The sequence below is a fragment of the Falco cherrug genome, chromosome 9, assembly GCF_023634085.1.
Source record: "Falco cherrug isolate bFalChe1 chromosome 9, bFalChe1.pri, whole genome shotgun sequence".
Lineage (NCBI taxonomy): Eukaryota > Metazoa > Chordata > Aves > Falconiformes > Falconidae > Falco > Falco cherrug.
The window spans coordinates 23,448,528-23,466,921 of record NC_073705.1 but is presented as its reverse complement, the minus strand read 5'-3'; the positions used below and the strand labels follow the sequence as shown (position 1 = coordinate 23,466,921).

General features: G+C 36.0%; 1 protein-coding gene across 7 annotated transcripts in view; it reads left to right on the top strand.

Moving 5' to 3' along the window:
- VTI1A (vesicle transport through interaction with t-SNAREs 1A) overlaps positions 1-18,394 on the top strand; it is a 274,434-nt gene that overhangs the window by 47,487 nt on the left and 208,553 nt on the right. For 4 of the 7 annotated variants that reach the window (XM_055721345.1, XM_055721348.1, XM_055721346.1 and 1 more), the window contains exons 4-5: positions 8,716-8,793; positions 15,114-15,134. In XM_055721345.1, coding sequence (XP_055577320.1) covers positions 8,716-8,793; positions 15,114-15,134 — 99 coding nt within the window. The remainder of the gene's footprint in view (positions 1-8,715; positions 8,794-15,113; positions 15,135-18,394) is intronic. The other 3 variants (XM_055721349.1, XM_055721347.1, XM_055721344.1) reach the window with 1 other exon arrangement.

Below are 18,394 nucleotides of genomic sequence, written 5' to 3'. Positions count from 1 at the left end.
TAATGTGCTTATGGTCCAAAATACTTGCATTGAACTACACAGAATGAGCACCATGTGGCTATATTTATATGCAAACCACCTTAATTACAGCATTTTTCTATTTAATTATTCTTTGCATCAAGCATTATTTTATTCTGTATTTAATGCTGAAGTCAGAAATTATCCTCTGCTACTCTCATTGAATAGTTTTTCATATTTATTATGATTAAAATTTTTTGGACTCAACTGAAATTTTCTTATTTTGTGTATTATTTTCAGAAATAAAAAAAACCCAAACAAACAACAACATGTATATGGGTGGAAAGATGCCTCTGAGAGAGAGTGTGTATGCTCAGTGAAAAAAGGACAGTGCCTAAAAATAGCTTTTTATGCACTGAAATGTATTTTTGGAAAGGCCTGCTTAAGTTTCTTTGGTTTAAAATAGATCCTATCAGAGTGGCACAGATGTAGGTGGGACAATTCAGCTGCCTTGGAAACAACTCATTCATCTGCCTTGCCCTCATTCTAAGTGTCCGAAATAAGATGTGTCTTTATGGCTTCCCCTTGTTTTTTGTTCCTGGAGTTCACAGTGGACAAAATGTGTGATTTATTGATAGAAGTGAGCTCTGTAGCAAAATTCTGCAAAATATAGGAAAGCCTAAAAGCTGAAAAAATACCATCTCTCCTAGGCTTTACTTACTATTAGAAATGCGGGGAGTGGGAGAACTGAAAAAAGATGATGGTGGCATTCAAGAATGGAATCTGTTTCAGCCCTCTTACAAATTTTCATTACAGTTGCTGATCTCAGTAGTGTCTGGCTAGAGAGTGCAGGTACAGGCTGATAAAGGCAATTAAGTAATGAATGGAGGAGGAAGGAAGTAACGCTTGGATGCTTCTTTCTGGGAAAGGAAGGAGCTGGTGGAAACTACCAGCAGATGTCTTGTTAGTGTTAGCAATGGGATTCTAGGCTCCAGATGGAAATACTGGCTGAAACAAAGATGCTTTAATGAATGCTTCGTGTTTTGCTTTAGCGGAGATGTTTATCACCCTTTACTATGAGCTAATTAGTGTAAGCTAATTAGTTAAAATCTTAAGCCTCCTTGAGTTTTGGTTTTTTTTTCTCCCTGCTTCACTGTCTTTGGGAGCACTGTCTTTCAAAAAAGTTGGCCCTCATAGTATAAACTTCTCCCCTTGGAGGAAAATGGCTCCATATATTAATTTTCTCGGTTCATCTGTCTGTTGGTCCAACACACTGAAGTTTATTGTCTGTCTCCAAGATTTAGCAAGTAATTAGAAACCTACCACACAGTAAAACCTTTTGACCACATGGCAGTCTGATGTACATGATCCTGATGCATAGTTCCTCCTTGTCTTCTAAATAGCATTTGTTGGATAAATTATTCAGTTAAATTGCATGGTAATAGGTGTTATTAAAAGAACAAAACAAAAAAAGGCATCAGTATAATATATGAGTTAGATCATTTCAACAAGGAGATGGATTGAGATGACCAATGAAGGTTTCATAAAACAAACATAAGCTTAGTGTTTTACTGGGAAAGGGCACTGGGAGTTCTCTACTCCACTGTTATGCTTAACAGTTTTCCCTGAAAGATAATGTTTCCGAGAAACTTGCAGCTCTTACATGTATGCTTATTATGTGCATATACCACTTCTAAGTGCTTAAGAATTTCTGCAGACTAACCTGAACATGAATTGAGGATCAATTTATCTGTCAACAATACTGGCTTAATGTTGGTAGTTTCTATTCTTTGTGTCCAAATTTTATGTTGATGCTGTGGTGCCTTTTGCCTCCAAGTCTGAATGTGAGCCTATGCTATAAACAACAGAAATAATCTCACTTAACCCCCCCCCACCCAAATAAATAGTCAAGTTGTGGATTACTTCGAACTTGTATCAGATGTGGTCTTACACCTGAGGTATCTTTTATTTTCAAACTGTTGTCTGAGTAGGGGAGGGAAGGTGTTCCCCCTCTCCAGCCTTGCTCTTGCCTTTTCTTCCAGTGTTGCTGGTTGAAATGACTGTGGTAAATAAGGGTCTGCAAGTTGCAAAACCTTTGTGAACAAATTAGACAAATATATGCCGATGTTTGCTGTACGTATCAAGGCAAAAGGCACTAACAGCAGCTAACTTTAAATTTAGCAAGCTAGGTTATCAGACTGGTCTTTGAACATGCACAGGGTGGTAACAGGGAAGCACTAGATTTTTCTGGAAGGTAAATCTGAGAAGGAATTGAACTTGAGTGATCTCATGTGCAATTTAAAGGAATTTCCATTGACTAAATAGGCAAATTGGTTAACTTAGCCAGCTAAGCTGATGTGGAAAGATAGGTTTTGTATTGAAATAAGATAGCTTAATAATGGTCACTTTAAGGAAACAATAGAAAGGAGTTGTATGAAATACTGAAATTAAAGTACTCAAAAATATATTACAGGAACAGAGTAGTAGATGTAGGTTAACAGTAGATAGCAGAATAGCTGCAAATCGGCAGTGCAAAGGCCAGACAGCACTGTGTCGGCCTACAGAGAGGTTACAGTTAAAGTTGCAGGACCATTCAGTCACCCTTCATGCATCAAGGGATGCCTAGCGTATTTTTTTTGAGATTATGGCACATGAGTAAAAAGGCGGGCAAACTGTGGTGCAGAACAGCCCAAAGCTGAAAGCACCTTGGAGAAACTGAATTCTGATGAAAGTAGTGTATACACAGGGACCAAGACTTGTTATAGAGCATGGTAATTCAAAAAAGCAAAAAGATGATAGTTATAATTTAAAAAAAAAAAAAAAAAAAAAAAAAAAGAGAGAGAGAGAAAGGATATAAATACCAGGCTAAGGGGAGTTATTCATTGTCATGTTTGGAGAGTGCTATCCAAGCCTGAGCAATGCTTATCTGATGTTTTCTATGCTTGAGTTCATAACTCTTGTATTTCATTATATTACTCTTCCGTGGATGTGGTCTTGTTAAATTGGAAGCAATGGTAGTGAGTTTTCGAGCATTCTCTGAAAAATAGAAAGGAGGGAGAGGTCAGTTCCAGACCTTTGAATTTTGAAAACTCTTTCCTTTTCTAAGTTATTAATTTTAAAAGGCGGCGCTCAGGTAAATATGTTTTTCTAAATACAAATGTCTTTTTCACAATACAAGTCATCCTCTGTTACTCCTTAAATTCACAGAAACGATCAGTTGCAATTGTCTCACAGGTCACCCGTTTTCTTTGCTACCTACAGCACGTGCGGTGCAGCCAGGTTGTTTGACCATCAGCCGTGATGGTGACATACGTGGTCCGCTGGTCCCGAGTTTGGCATGGAAGTAGTTTTGTGGGCAGAAGCTTCATCTTTCACAACCAACATAATGCAATGTGTTGTATCCTCATGGGGGTTTGCTTGACCTTCGTCCTTGCCCTCACCCCATAATGAAACTAAAAGTGTGTTTGATGATGATTGTTGAAAAGAAGATTTATAGACCTGTGACTTCTACTTAAAATGGGTGATAGTATCTCTGCATTAATTTCACTTCAGCACTTGAAGTTTGATTTCTCTCTGCTGTTGTAGGAAGCTGATGACATTTGGCAGAGTGGCAGAAGACAAGTTTTAAATTGTGCATTTCTCTTTGAGTTGCCTGCAATCTTTTTTGCATACATGCAGGGAGGGCAGGCAAGACCAGGAGTGGCTTAGACATCGGTTTTTGCCAGCCAACACATACTGTCAAATTGATTCTTTCAATCAGCAGCTTCTTAGGATTTGTAGAATAGATTTTTTTTTTCTTTTCAACAGAAACATATCAGCTTTGGGTTTTTTATTTTCATAAGGAAATGATTGTAAGTCCAGCATTGCAGCAGGTTGTACGTTAGCACTATGTAATAGTTTTCTCTCTTCCTACGCACAACTGATAAAAACTACGCTACTTAGGAACAGGAAAACCCCTTTAGAATTGTGGTCTGAAGTGTCTAGTCTATTGCTCCTGGATCAGCTTTACAGAGAAATTCAGAAATTTTGAAAACTGAAGTTTGAACACAATTTCTTAAGCTATTTCAATTATTTTATTTCCTGACAAAGTGTTTTTGTGTTTCTGCTTCAATTTGAGCTTTAAAATTGTTAAGTAGGGTCACCTGTTTTTCTTCTACATTTGTTAAACAGTATCTTTTTCATTTCTGCTCAGCAAAAAATACTTAAGTATCTATTTTGAAAGGCAGAGATGCAAGTGTACGTTCTGTGGTATTTAGCAGTCTATCTGAGGATGAGGTCACTTTATTTGCTCGCTTTTAGTGAGAGCAATGGCAAAACTTGACTATTCTCAAAGAACACCAAAAAAAATCTAATTTACTCCTCCAAATTATTTCTGGTTATGCTAATCCTGAGTACTTATTTACATCTAGAGCAGTGCCAAACTCTGAAACAGATACCTGAAGATATTTTTTTTTAAAAGACACTAACGAATTTTGTATGAAAAGAAATGTTTGTGGTTAAAAAAGCCTTTTTGTTTGTTTACGCAGATTTCACAAAAAAACACTTTTCAAGCTGTTTTTAAAACATTGAGTCTGAAAAATGGAGAGGTTGGGACGAATGGAATTGCTGGGCCTTTTGTCTGAAATACACCTTGGTTTGTTGTCTGTTTGGGTGCTGCTTAGCATTTAGGAGTGGGAAAGCTATTCTTTGGTTTAGGTATGAGAATGTGCGATACTTTATATCAATTATTTGGCTGATTGCTGAAAGTGTGTTGGAGTGAGGGGCATTGGCTAGTTCTGGCCTTCATTAATGGGAACATTTCAGAATGTGGATGGTAATTAAAGTATAGAATGCGGAAAATTAGGCCAAAATTGAATAGAAATGAATAAGTATGTGTTCTGTTGTGCAGATGTTGGAAACAGATTATTTTGGATACCTCTTTCTATCTACATCTTATTTGGTTACCATGTAAAAATAGGTCATACACCATGTAGATTGTTTCTCTTCCCATTGCCTTTTCTGTTTTTATGTTGTGATGTATCTGTATAGGTAGTAATTTAGCAAAATATCCTGTCTGCCAGGTGTGGGAACTAGCTGATTGTATTGTAATACCAGATCATTACTTAATTCATATGCAACCTAGCCTAGCACATGGAAAGCATTATAAATCTATTTACAGTGTGGCTGGTCTGATGATAACATTGTATTAAATTCCCAGGTGAGGCAATTTAAGCAATTGCTTTGCCATGTGTAGGCCATGGAAATTAACTTCTCATATGCTTTAGTAATAGACGAACTTCATTGGTATGCTCAGATTAGTAGTATAGCAGAATTCTTACAGTCTGGTTACATGTACCCTACTTCACATGTAGAATCATACAGGGGGGTGGTACTGCAGATCACAGATCTTAATTAGTTTAAGCTGAGTTAATTCATTTCAATTCTAATTTAGTTGGGCTTGCCCATGAACACATTCAGTTCTATTGGGAAATGTTAAGGCTTGGGTCAAGTAGACAGATTGTTTAAAGCCAAATTGCCAGACAGAGCTGAGCAAGTGTATCTGTTTGAACAAGGCTTTAAGGAAATCACCCAATCAGTATGCAAAAATCCTGTTCATAAACCAAGAGAGATCTGCCTGGAATCAGAAACTCTTCCTTGTCAGAAGGTCTGGGTACTGTAGTACATTTAAAACAGCCCTGAAACTTTCTTGGTCTTGAAGTTCTTGTGGAAAGTAGCTGAACCCTTTTGTGTCATTGTGTGTTTGTGTGTGCGCTACATTTGAATGCAAACACATACACGGAGTTAAAAACTCTTGTGTGCTTAGACTTCTTGTCTCTGTATAGGCAAGAAAATATAAAATAGAAGGAAAACTTCTATATATGACAGACTTTACAGACAAAAAACTGCACGCAGAACCTCTTAAACCTGTATTGAGCTGCCCAGAAATGCCTTGGATTACAAACTCTGTAAAGGTTCTGTCTTTTCTAGAAACATACATATAAAGTACCAGTAGACAGTGGTAACTGACAACTAAGACTAAAAATGTTGACAATTTCTTGATTTGCCTGGTTAGCTTATGTATAGAAGTCATTAACTATTTATAAAATGCATTATGAATTGGGTTCCTTCAAACTGTAGCAGAGTGTGTGACATTTCCAGCTCAAACTATCATTCTTGCATTTGGCTACAGTACATATTTATAAACAGCTGATAGTTATGAACTAAAAAAAGAAAAATATCTAAAAATTATTTAATTATTGAGTTCGGATGAACTGAAATAATTTTGATAGCCACATTTAAAAGTGCTGGCGGATATTACCTTAATGAAAATAAGAATAGTGATTCAAGATATTGATATTTTGGACAAATCCTGAAAGAACAAATTAACACTTTAGTTCAAAAGCCTTTCCTTTTATATTATTGATTCATTTGGTAGTGAAAGTGTGATCAAAAGTAGTATCAAATTATTTATTGATTATGGCAAAGAGTTATACCTAATTGTAGTCACAGAGTTTTTTCTTTTAATATAATCGCTGATTTTCAGATCATGACAGATTATTGCAATAAGAGAACAATGATACAAATATATTTATTAAGTTCAGTGGTGATGATATAAAGGATTACAAAGGGCTTCTAAAAATTGTGTTATTAGCATCTGTTTTTTTCCCCCATGAAGAATATTCTTTTTCCTTTCTTCCATGCAAGCACTTATGAATGAGAACATCAGCCAGTTAAATCTTTCACATAAATGATGTGTAACCAAGGACCATCTCAGTCTCTACATATAATTAGACAACTTGTTCACTGGAGAACAAGCTCATGAAGAATCATGCTCCTCATTTCAGTCTAATAATGATAAATACATTCAACACTAACAGAATCAATGGGGCTGAGTCATTTTGTGAAATTGGGAGAGACCGTACAGTTGGAACTACTAGACTGCAAATGGGAAGATTGAATCTTAATCAGAAAAGAAGATTAGATATTTATTGGTATATATTTGTAATTTCCTTCCTTGTTTGATGTGTATCAAATAAAAATAGGAAAATAATATAATTGAGCAATCTATGCCAATTTGTTGGCTTTTTGGTGAAAAAAGAGAAAAACAAAACCGATCTCCATATGATATTCTTGCATACTGTGGAGTGTTTTAGTCCCCCATAGTGATGAAATGAATAATTTAAACAGGCAGCTCTGATACCACAGCCTGTTTAAAGGTTCTCATTTCCTTTAATGCTGTAGACTACTTTAGCTTGGTTAGTATGAAACTGTGACAGCTGAGATCTCCAAAAGATTTGGCATAATTCAGCTCTTGTAGTAGGTCCATGATACGCTTTGTCCTTCCTATGTACATCTGTAGCTTTAGTATATAGTCTAGATCTGAACACTAGCAACTGAATCACAGATTGGTGAACATTGTAACGATGATGATCATAATAAAGGGTGAACTACAGAGGATAAAAAGCTAAAATGTGTTGCTCTGAGATGACCACTGCAAGGCTTACTCCACTGCTAGGTTACTAGTGTAAGGGGTGACCCTCTTCCAAAATTCTTTGTCACAAAGGTAATGAATTTCCCTATGTTCAGTGTAATTTCTAGCGGATTGTTCCCTGTGCCCCAGTCCCAAGCACATTTTTTGACATGATTGCCCAGTTATGGAAGGTTTGAGGAGGGATTTGTTTTTACTGAGTTCCTTCTGGTAATGACTACCATGGCAGATTGTGAGGGAAGCTCCCATCCATAAAGGAAGGCCCTACAACTTAGTCCTTGTTGCTCTTGGGTTTAAAAGTGATCATAATATAAAAACCAAACCGATTTTAGACAGTATGTTACAATTGCTTTCTGTCTTTTATGGTGCATGTGGGAACACTTAACTGACTAAGGGCCTGTTACTTGGCCAACAGAGAAGTTGAAAGCTGGGCTGATGTTCTCTTTATGGACTTCTCCATCGTTCTGTTGAGCGCTGTGCTACCTTGGTAGTCTTCAGACATTTGCTTTCCATTGCTCGGCACTTGATGTAGTTTAGAATGAATAAGATTATCAGTTCATGAGCAAATCTGGTGCTCATAAGGTGTGAATAATAACTGTCATAACGATCTAATGAATGACTGTCTTAGTTTTGTGGTGTTTCCATGAACTGCTGTAAACAAATGTTTCCTCTTACTGTTGTTTTCTCTCCTTTCTTTTGTCCTTTGATTTCTGGTCCTTTCCCAGTAGGCCTTCATAGCCTTAGTAGCATAGAAAACACTTGGTAATTTACTGCATCTTTTAAGTACAACCAGTTTGGTCAAATGTTTGTTGATCAGGTTTTGATTTTTTTTTTTTTTTAATATAGAAAAACGTCTTCCTTTTCTATTTAGTGGCATCACTGCAATGTTATGCCGAGTTCTGGGTCCAGCTAGCAAGTGTTCTTCAGAAAAATGCATTTGGCTCCTACACATGCATTTCTTTAATGCTTCTGCTATTAGTATGTATTGCCTTTCCCTGTGACCTGATTATCAGAACTAGGATCACACATTATGTGTCTTGAGCGTCACTGAAGCTGCTTTCATTGCTGAAATGTTGAGGATGTGACTGTCTTAGAAATGCTAGGGTTTTGCCATGCAGATTTGTCAAAATGCAGCAGTTGAAGAACTTTTTAATAACTTTTACTTGCAGATTTTATTTTTTTATCAAATAGGTATCCATTAGGGGGCTCTCGAGGTTTAAGATGATCAGTCTTGATACCAATGGCTTCGGAGCTTTACTTCCTAACCCTTTTTTCTTTTTGTTTTACAGAAAAGGTCACGAATCGCCTACAGTGATGAGGTGCGGAATGAGCTCCTAGGGGATGACGGGAATTCCTCAGAGAACCAGGTAGGATGCTAATCAAGAAGCCCTAGTGGGTGGCTGGAGGGTGAAGGAGGTCACTGGCACACTGGGCTTCTCAAGCTGCTCCTTAACAGCATTAGCAACAACTCATGTGGAAGTGATACTGTTTAATGCAAAGCTGGGGTCTTAATCAACTTCAAAATGTTTCTTGGAGATCTTACATTTAACCCTTTAACATGTGATCACTGTCTGCTATCTTAAAAAAAATCTTTTCTTCTCTTCTCTTTATTATTTAGTACTTAAGAAATAACTTGAAACGCGCTGTTTGCCGACAAAGCCAAGGTCTTCACCTCAAACACATGTAAAAGGAATAAAAAAAGTACATAATGCAGCTTTGATAATAATGCAGTATAATTAAATCAACACTGGCAGGCAAAACAAATGAAAGTGCGCTCTCAGAATTAGGCAGTACCCCACTCAGTTTCCTTGTGTGATTCCTTCCCTAAACAGATTTTCTCTCCTTGTACCAAAAACACAAGTTGTATTAATAAGAGCATGCTTTCATAATACATGTTGTACTAGAACGTAGAGTGCTATCCATCTCTTTTAATGAAGGAAAGCTTGATAATCCTGAGTCTTTTTTAAAATCTGGTACCCGTATTGTTGTTCTGGACATTACAGTGAGGATCCTGCTTGACTACTGAAAATTATAAAGGCAACATTATATTCAGGGGACTTTGACCCACCTCTTAATATTTGTTTTGGTGCTGGAACTTGTTCAACAAGCTGTGTCTGAAAACAGAATGTTTTGTTTCTTTTTGAAAATCACATCAGCTGTAATCAAAGTTGTGCATTTTGACTTAGAAGTTAGTTGAAAGTTTTCCAAAATACCAGATTTTCTCTTCTGACCAGATAGAATTTAAATTATTTTGTTATTAAAAGTAAAAATTGTCTGTCTATCCTCAATGTAAGCTCACTTCCACTAAGGACAGGAAAAAAGAAAGACTTGGAGACTTATCCCAGTACAATGAATTTTAAAACACGGACCCCTTAAGCCTTTTAGTTAATAAAAAGCCTAAAATACTATACAGTATTTTAAATGTGCTCTGTAAGTTTTAAACTCTGTATAAGACTTTAATACATACATTAATGAAATTATACACAGGATACAGTTTACCTGTAGACAAAAGACCATAGTCTAGGTTAGCAGCTCTAATAGCTATGTGAAGAGTTAAATATAAAACATGTTAATCTTCATATTTATATATTATTATAAGGGGAGATGAAGAGGGGGTTTATCCCTAAATAATTAATTTATGGAAAGGATGATTTTAGGGAAAAGTGTTTCACAGTATGTATGTCATGACTGTAAACAGTCTTGTGAAAGTGTTAAGATTCTGATTTTATTTCTTTAAAGTTGCTGCTATTTTTACATTTCAAGAAAAAAATTGTGTGAATTCAGACATAAAAGGGCAATTGTGATAAGAAGCTTTACTTATAACAGAATATTTTATGTGTAGGGATGAGATAAAATATGTTATTTTCACTTTTTAAGGAATGGTTTAATAACTGATTCACATGTGCACTTTTTGTGAGTTACGATCTTTTTTCTAAATTTGATGGAAGAAACATGGTCTTTTCTCAAGGAACCAAATGATACCTTCAACCATTTGTCAACATGAGTTTTTTTCTTCCAAATGACCACTTCTTAAACGGCAAAAAATTTTGGCAGATAAAGTAGTTTTTTGTAGTCTTTTAGGTAATCAAAATCCTTTTCTGTAACCCAACTTGAAATTGTTACTCCTCTACCCTTGAAAGTTCTGAATTTCTTTTCTCCCTTGAAAAATGTTATAAAATATCACCATAAAGAATTTACCTAACTTATTTTAAAAATGTGAATACCAGCATTTAAAATAAAATAAAATATTTATTGTGTTGCTCCAATAATCCATCTTGCAATCTCTTTTTCTCACAAAATGTAATTATTTCTATTTGTACTTATATGCATGTAGTTTGGGGTACAAGCGGTTAGTGCAGAAAGTTAGGTCTGATTTTAAACTTATCAGAATGTACAGCTATCCAAATCAAGGGTAAGGTTTGGGTACTTCCCATATACTGAGCATGTCATAGCGATGTATTTAACTCAGTAACCCCAGCTCTAATACACTATAATTCCTATGCATTATTGTATCAATAGCGAACTTGAACTAGATGATGAAAGGATGCCCAGGTATAACTTACAGCCATATAAAATATTTGAAGATGTTTCAAATTCTTGCTTTCATTTTGTCTGATGAAAATAAATATAAGTTCTTCTGGAAATAAATATAGGTAGATGGACTGACCCTCACCCTAATACTGTAGGACTTTCGCTTCTCAATCAGTTTGGATTAGCTTCAGTTAAACTGAAAAATTGTGTGTTTCTTTTCCCCAATTCAGTCACCAAACTGTGAAAGGGGAGAGGAGGGATTCCTCTTCTGACAGAGGAGCTGCCGAAAAAAGTTGCCAGCTCAGAATTGGTCCTGTACTAATCCACAAATATTGTTAAAGTCTGCAAATAGAAATGCTGAATACCTGGTTAGACTGGGGTGTTACCCAAGGGAAACAAGATATGAGCTGCGTGTTTTAGGTATGGTCTTTGTCATCATGATAAACATTTGCATAATGTTTTTGGTGGAGTAAGAAGACAAAAGAAGCTTACTGCATACCTGCTAGTGTGACCGTATTAAGTGTAGAAATAAACGGGGTGCTATTGGAAAAACAAACAATTTGGATCTTTTCTTTATTCAAATTCTGGGTTTTTTAGATGAGTTTCAAAGGTAAAATTGCAGCAAACCACAGCCAAGGTATAAGCTGTAATGAAGAGGGTCATAGGTATGGGTTTTCAGTTGTTCTCCCAAGAAGACAGATTGAAGTACAAAGAAGAAATTGAAGAATTAGCAAATGATGATTTATCCTTTGTCTTCTTCATTTTTCAAAAATGTCTCCCATGAGTAGCAGTCATTATGTGTTGATGACAAGTTAGGATACAGTTGTCTTATAGTGATTATACCGAGATTTAAGTAATTTAACCAAATAAAGTGCATAGAAACTTCTTGTAAGAAGTTTTAAGAATTATACAATCCTGCTATTCTAAGTTTCTTTTAAATAAATGCATCTTTGTTTAATGAGATATAGTGCTTTTAATGCATTTCAGGTTTAGAAAAGTCATTGCTTAGTATACGCTAATTGCTTCTCAATTTGAATCATGTGAATGTAGTCAGGCGAGGCGCATATGGAAGCTGAGAACCCAGAGATGTCCCTCCTTGCATAAAACCCCCACCACTTCACAGCCCCAAACCCAAAACCCTACTGTGTACGTTGGGTTGTTATTTATTTTCCGGGAGTGGTCTTAAACAGGCTGTCTTGCTTGTTATTCTGGCCACCAACATTTATCGAATCCCTTGAAAGTTTTGAGTTTTCCAGTGCAATGATACTACTTAAAGTTGTGGCTTCACTTTAATAATAATAGAACTGTTTTATGTGGCAAGTTGTATCTTTTTCAGAAAGTACATATTGGGTTAAAACAGAAATCCTTCTTGACCAAAATAATGCCAGGTATGGTATTGCCTACTTCCTTGAAACGCAGTAGTCTTCCTTTCTCTTTCACAACTATGTTCATTAGTAAGCTTAAATAAATTCACATTAGGTTAAACTGCGTGTCTGTGTACACATACATTGTATATGTGATTTGTGGTGAACAAATATTTTGTGGCTACTTAATTTCTAACTACAAAGTTGTGATAATATTAGATTTGGGCTTGCTGTGCATAAAGTGTGTCAAACTTCAGCTACAGACCAGGGGGTGAAGTTGGTCAATTTAATTCCCCGAGATCTAAAGAAGGTCGGTATCATTTCATATAGCCCTGGCAGAGCAGATCATTACCAGACACAAATCTGTTCGTTACATGCCGAGGGTTTATAGCAAAATAAATAGACTGTCATCATAAGTTCAGAAAATTGTGTGTTCGACCCACGATAATGTGTAAAGGGCGTTTAATAGAGTTCAGCATTTATTCGTTATCTATATGCGGACAGAGACGGCGGTAGCGTTATCAGCTTTTTAAAAAAAATTCGGTAGTTTTCCGTGTCACGTGACATGCCTCACAGACACACACACGCGCGCACACACGCACCCCCCCATCTCGCTCCCTCGCTCTCTGCGGCGCAGTTTTGATTTTAGTCACAGCAGAAGGCTTAGCCACAAGAGATTCCACTGGTTCAAACCAGCGTAAACCAGATTATTTTTTTTTTCTTTTTAGCCTACAAAGGAACAGATTACCTCTTGTATCAAATTCTGTATTGAAATAAAAAAAAAATAATAAAAAAAATCTTTGTTTCAAAAATAGGCTGATTATCATAACCTAAAATGGTGGCTGTGCACACGGCTTAACGCTGTTTACAGTTGAGCGGTGAGCATAATAAAAATAATGTTTCAAAACACAGAAGTAAAGGTAACACATTTTCATCAAGAGCATTGTTAAATGGGGGAAAAATACATCTTTTGTTAATTTGAATGAATATCTTTCAGTCAACGTTAAAAAAAAAAAAAACCCAAACCCTCTCCCATTAGTTAGCTGAGCTGCAAATCCCATGCAGAGCTTAAATTCAGCCATGCAGCACAAACAAGATAGAACATTTTTGTTTGGGACCTATTGAAAAAACAAATGTGCAGCATTTTAAAACTCTCATTGATTATAGCAGGGTGGCATGCCCAAACGGGCTCTGTTGCGGGAGAGTAGTTTTAAACTTTGGCCCTTTAAGTATCATAGTCAACTGAAGAATGCTGGCCTCAGAAAGAAAAGATAGCTATGTGATCAACTCCCAGATCGTCTCTTTCTAAAGAGCCTTAATGTTTGCCTTTTTGGGGAAAAAAGGGGGGGAAGATGTGGAGAAAGAGACCAATTTATGATAGGCCAAGCACTTGAATTTCAGCGCCGGTTCGGCGGACAATGCAGTTTTCTTTATACCAAATTCTAGCGAAGTTCCTTTAGCTACACACTGAAGAGCCATTTCAGGTTAAGTCAGTGTGGTAGTAGCCCTCCTAATTACATCTCGTTAGAGCCTCGTTGTCCGTTTTGGTAACGGGGTGAGGCGTATGTTCATTTTTAGACCAGCCATATGAAACAATAGAGAATAATGGAGGTTCTTTTGTTTCCTTCATGCTGGTGAGGCTTTATTAGTAGTAAACATTCTCAGTTTACACACGTGTTGAAAATTAGTGTTAGGAAACTGTGGGTGAAGTATCAGCATAAACTGAGATAATGATGTAGCTGTTGTAATTTCGAATTCAACTGGAATCGGTGAGAGAACTGTAATTTTTTATAAAGAGACACTCTTATGCAGACATTTGTTGTGAGTAATTATACGTTTTGTTCCAGTACAAATAATTAATCTATCTCTCTAAGGGGAGAGCATATTACAACGTAGCTTGATAATCAGACAGGGGGGTTATTTAGTTTTATAGTAAACCTGCCAGGACAATATTATTAATAGTGTTAGATTATGTTGATTTACAAGCATAAATTGATAACTATAAATGTATCGACTATGTGAGTATACACACACTATACGTGTGTATATATATACACACTGTGTAGTGGTCTAGGATTAAGAACCTGAAATGGGTCTTTTCTGAGGGAAATATGTTTCGTGTTGTTCCCTGTTCCTTTGTCTATTTTTAAATATGCTATGCAATAAATCATAATTCTGAGCCATTTAACTAAGCTGCTGCTTTTTTTTTTTTTTTTTTTTTTTAACTGGAAAAAACCCTCTATATGAGGTTCAATAATAAAATCAGATCATATAGTTCAGTAGAACTCAGGTGTATAAAAACTGAAATACTGGTTACATGCTATAAAGATGTAGTCATCTATTAATAAGTTAGATCTGCTAGTAAAATAAGAAATCAGTTGTCACAACTAAAATATACAGAAAACATTCTGAAAACTTGTATATACAAAACCACTTCAGCTGTACAATCTTCGAAGAGAGGAATAGTAAACTTGTTTTTTTCTTTATATTATAGACTTCTATGAAGTCATTCCCCTTTATTTCATGATGGTGTCTTAGATGTGGTTTAAAAGAGAATTTCACACTATTCTCTTTGTTTAATGTGACAGTGTGAGAAAGTGATCTTTATTCGTTCAAAAAACTCTGCATGTAGTCTATGTTTAGGTTCTTTTAATGTGTTTGTCTGTGATTTTTAAATGCTAAACATGTAAACAGATAAATTGTCAATGTTAATTCTGTATCCTGTCACACAACTGATCTTTCTTTCCTGCCATTTCTTTCCTTTTTATCTTTTTTGTGCGTTCATGTTGCAGTTGATAAAATTACGTGAAGAGGTGAGTACTTTCTTGCTTTTTGTTGTCTAGCTTCCCTTTAAAGCTGAGTTTCTAAATCTGAAGTAGATCTTTTTGTTCATTGTTGCAGGGAAAAACTGCACAAAGCAAAAATATTGATTACATTGCTTTAAAATATTCACTGTTGTGCCTCTTTTTCCCTAATAATTGTATACTTACATAGGAATCTCTAGATCAAACCTTAGAAATTAACAGTCTTTGATAGTGGAAATTTTTTTAAAGGCACTAGAAAAAGAAGGCGAAAAAAAGAGAAAACCTATTATTTGATCTCTGCTAGAATACCATGATCAAATCAGGTACAGTAATAATCATGTTTGCATCACAGAATCTTTGATAGGGTAAATACATTTATACACTGGTATTGAAAGTGAAAGCATTGCTTTGGTAAAAACCTGTGTTGAAACACTGTAAAATTTACACAGTATTTCACAATGTTTTGAGTTTGGTGTGAGGCATTCAAGTAGCTTATGTATTATGTTGGATATTGTATACCCACTGAAAATACAGTACAGGCAGACCTACGCACTCATATCAATATTTATTATTTATTTGTGAGTGCTGTAGATCTGTCGGTGTAACACTAGAGATCAGTATTCCAGAACACCTTTCTTCCAGTTATAAAATGACTCATAAATATTTAGAGAGAGAAGCCTGTTTTAATGGTCAATTCCTCAAATGTTTCAGTATATTTTCTGAAATTAATCTTCTCTGTCACTTACTGCTGTTGCAAAGCAGGTATCTGAACTGGGTATTTTTATTATTTCCTGATAGCCGCCAAAAAGAAGGTCTCAGTAAAGTCAAGATTACTTACAGGTCAGATTTCTAAGGGTTTCGTATGGAGAGTTCGAACCAGTGAAGTATTTGAATAAATATATTTAGACGCAAGAGTATTTTAACATCACATATTTGTCTGGTATCTTCTTTTTGAAATGTGTGCCCAGACGTATCAGTAATGAGTACTGAACTCTGCAGGAAAGGATTTGTAAGTTTTAGAAATGGTGATGACAAAGAATTGTAAAGTAACCAGATTAAGGACAATTACAGAGAATTCTTAAAAACAGTAAGATATTTGTGATATAAAGATTCTTTCAGTAATTCCCCGAGTGTTTTGTTTTTCCCTCTTCTTGTGGAGCCGATACTAAATATGTTAAAGCTACAGAGTAAAACAGTTAACAAAAACCCCAAATATTAAACAAAATAAACATGTAACCACATGAAAGCCCTCCCACTACTGCTGAGCTCCCCTCCCCAGTAGTCCCAGTATTTAAACAGATGACAATATTGTTGCGAGGGTTTGTATAACCCGATTTCTGAGATTTTTCAGAACAAAGTTCATTTGCTCATCCCTTTAGCAACACCTGCATGCCTGCCTCTCTGCTTTTGTGTTTTAAGAATGTTTTAAGAATGTAGTAGGATCATTTTTGCTTGCAAACAGATTATAGTTTTATAAACACAAAGATTCCTAATTTGTAAATTTACTCTGAAAATTTAATCAGATATAAAGAACAAAGCTGCTACTTAACTGCTGATCTTTTTCAAATATCTGTGAAGGCAAAGAAGAAAATTCAGGATGTTATTGCAAAGGGCTGCAACTTGGGAGCTATACTGAACTCACTCACACATTTTGAAGCTTATAAATCCTTTTTGTTAGCCACCTAAAAAATGTTAAAAACATTGCTTCTGGTAATTTTTGTCTTTGCTTTTCCTTGCTAACCTCATAAGTTACTTTTTCGTCTCTGCATATTATGAGAGCAACAGCAAATAGAACTAAATAAAGGGATTTATTATTTTGTCTAGATCAAAATTGTACAGGTAGAGAGCGAAATAATTTAAAAAACAATTGTTATCATTCTTTTCTCTGCACTTAGGTACCCACTATGTGTTGGATAGGATGTAATTGCAATGGTGTTTTTATACCCAATGCAAAATGCACATTAAAGTTTAAATGAAGGCTAGTACAGTGACTCAGGCATAATTCCTAGCTCGTCACATAGTGAAACATCAAGGCATCCCCAATTATAGTTCTCCTAAGGAGGTATGAGCTGATCTTAAAAGAAATTGTGGTTTGCCATAGTGTTTGTTAATAAAACCTGTGCTTCCTCTCATTAAGAGGCTCTATTGTAGCACGCTTGCCGTACACAGGCTTCCATGGAGGCTGTGTCGCTCTGCCTTTTGAGCTCCTGAGATCTCAGTCTGAATCCAGCCCACATAGAATGACTAAATCTCTAGTGATGGCATGCCATTTTGCAAAACTTCCTCATATAACTCTAGGTAGTAGCTGTGTCTGAAGCTGCAAGACTCACTGAATCACCTTGCTGCCCACCTGGTGGAGAGCAGGGGATGCTGTGGGAGAAGGAATTTGAGGAGGGGTGGGAAGCAGTTGAAAGCATCAGCTGCTACTGTGTAGGGCATGGAGGTCATGGCCAAAGGACAGGGCGCCTCCAGACCCAAACAATGTAAATAACACCACCCTTTATAATAAAAACTAGGTTTCATTATAGAATGGCTTGAGTGGAAATGTTCTGAAATCAAGTAGGAAACATCTCTGAGTTAATGTTAGCACTGAGTTCACAAGGCTTTAATATTCTAATTTCTCACAGTAAGACTGAACTGAACTGTGGGCTTGTAATGTACCTTACAGATGTAATGTGGCTTTTAGAGTATATAAAAATATACGGGTAAGCGCTCATTCTTTCTGTTGGGTAGCTCTTCCACATTGTAATGTGAAACCTGATTATCCCCCCCAACCCCTTAACATAGCAGGATAGTCTTTTCATTTCCACTATACCACTACAGCACTATACATCTCTTCTGTAATTACAATGTTCTACTCCTTGTGCTCACTCCCAGCATATGTTGGGTGTTTTTTTTAAAGTATCTCCTCTCTAACTTTTAGGATTCTTACCTTCTAAACTCCTTCTTTATACACCTCACTCCACCTGTTCTACTTTTCCTTCTTGAGAGACAATGTAATAGTGTTAGGTTTGTGACGTTTTTTTATGAAGTTTAAAATATTTAACATAGTTGTTCTGTAATATCATTCAGGAGGGGCAGTATTTGGTGAAAGGCACTTCAGGCTTACACTTTTTTTTTTTTTTTTCCTTCTAATGGGTAATGGAGAAGAACCAGCAGCTGTTACGAAAAGGTGCCTTTTAAAAAAATTAAGCAAAATTAACACTAATTATCTAGATTGACCATGAGTACTAAGAACATGCACCAATCTAGTTGCTGTCGTGATTTCA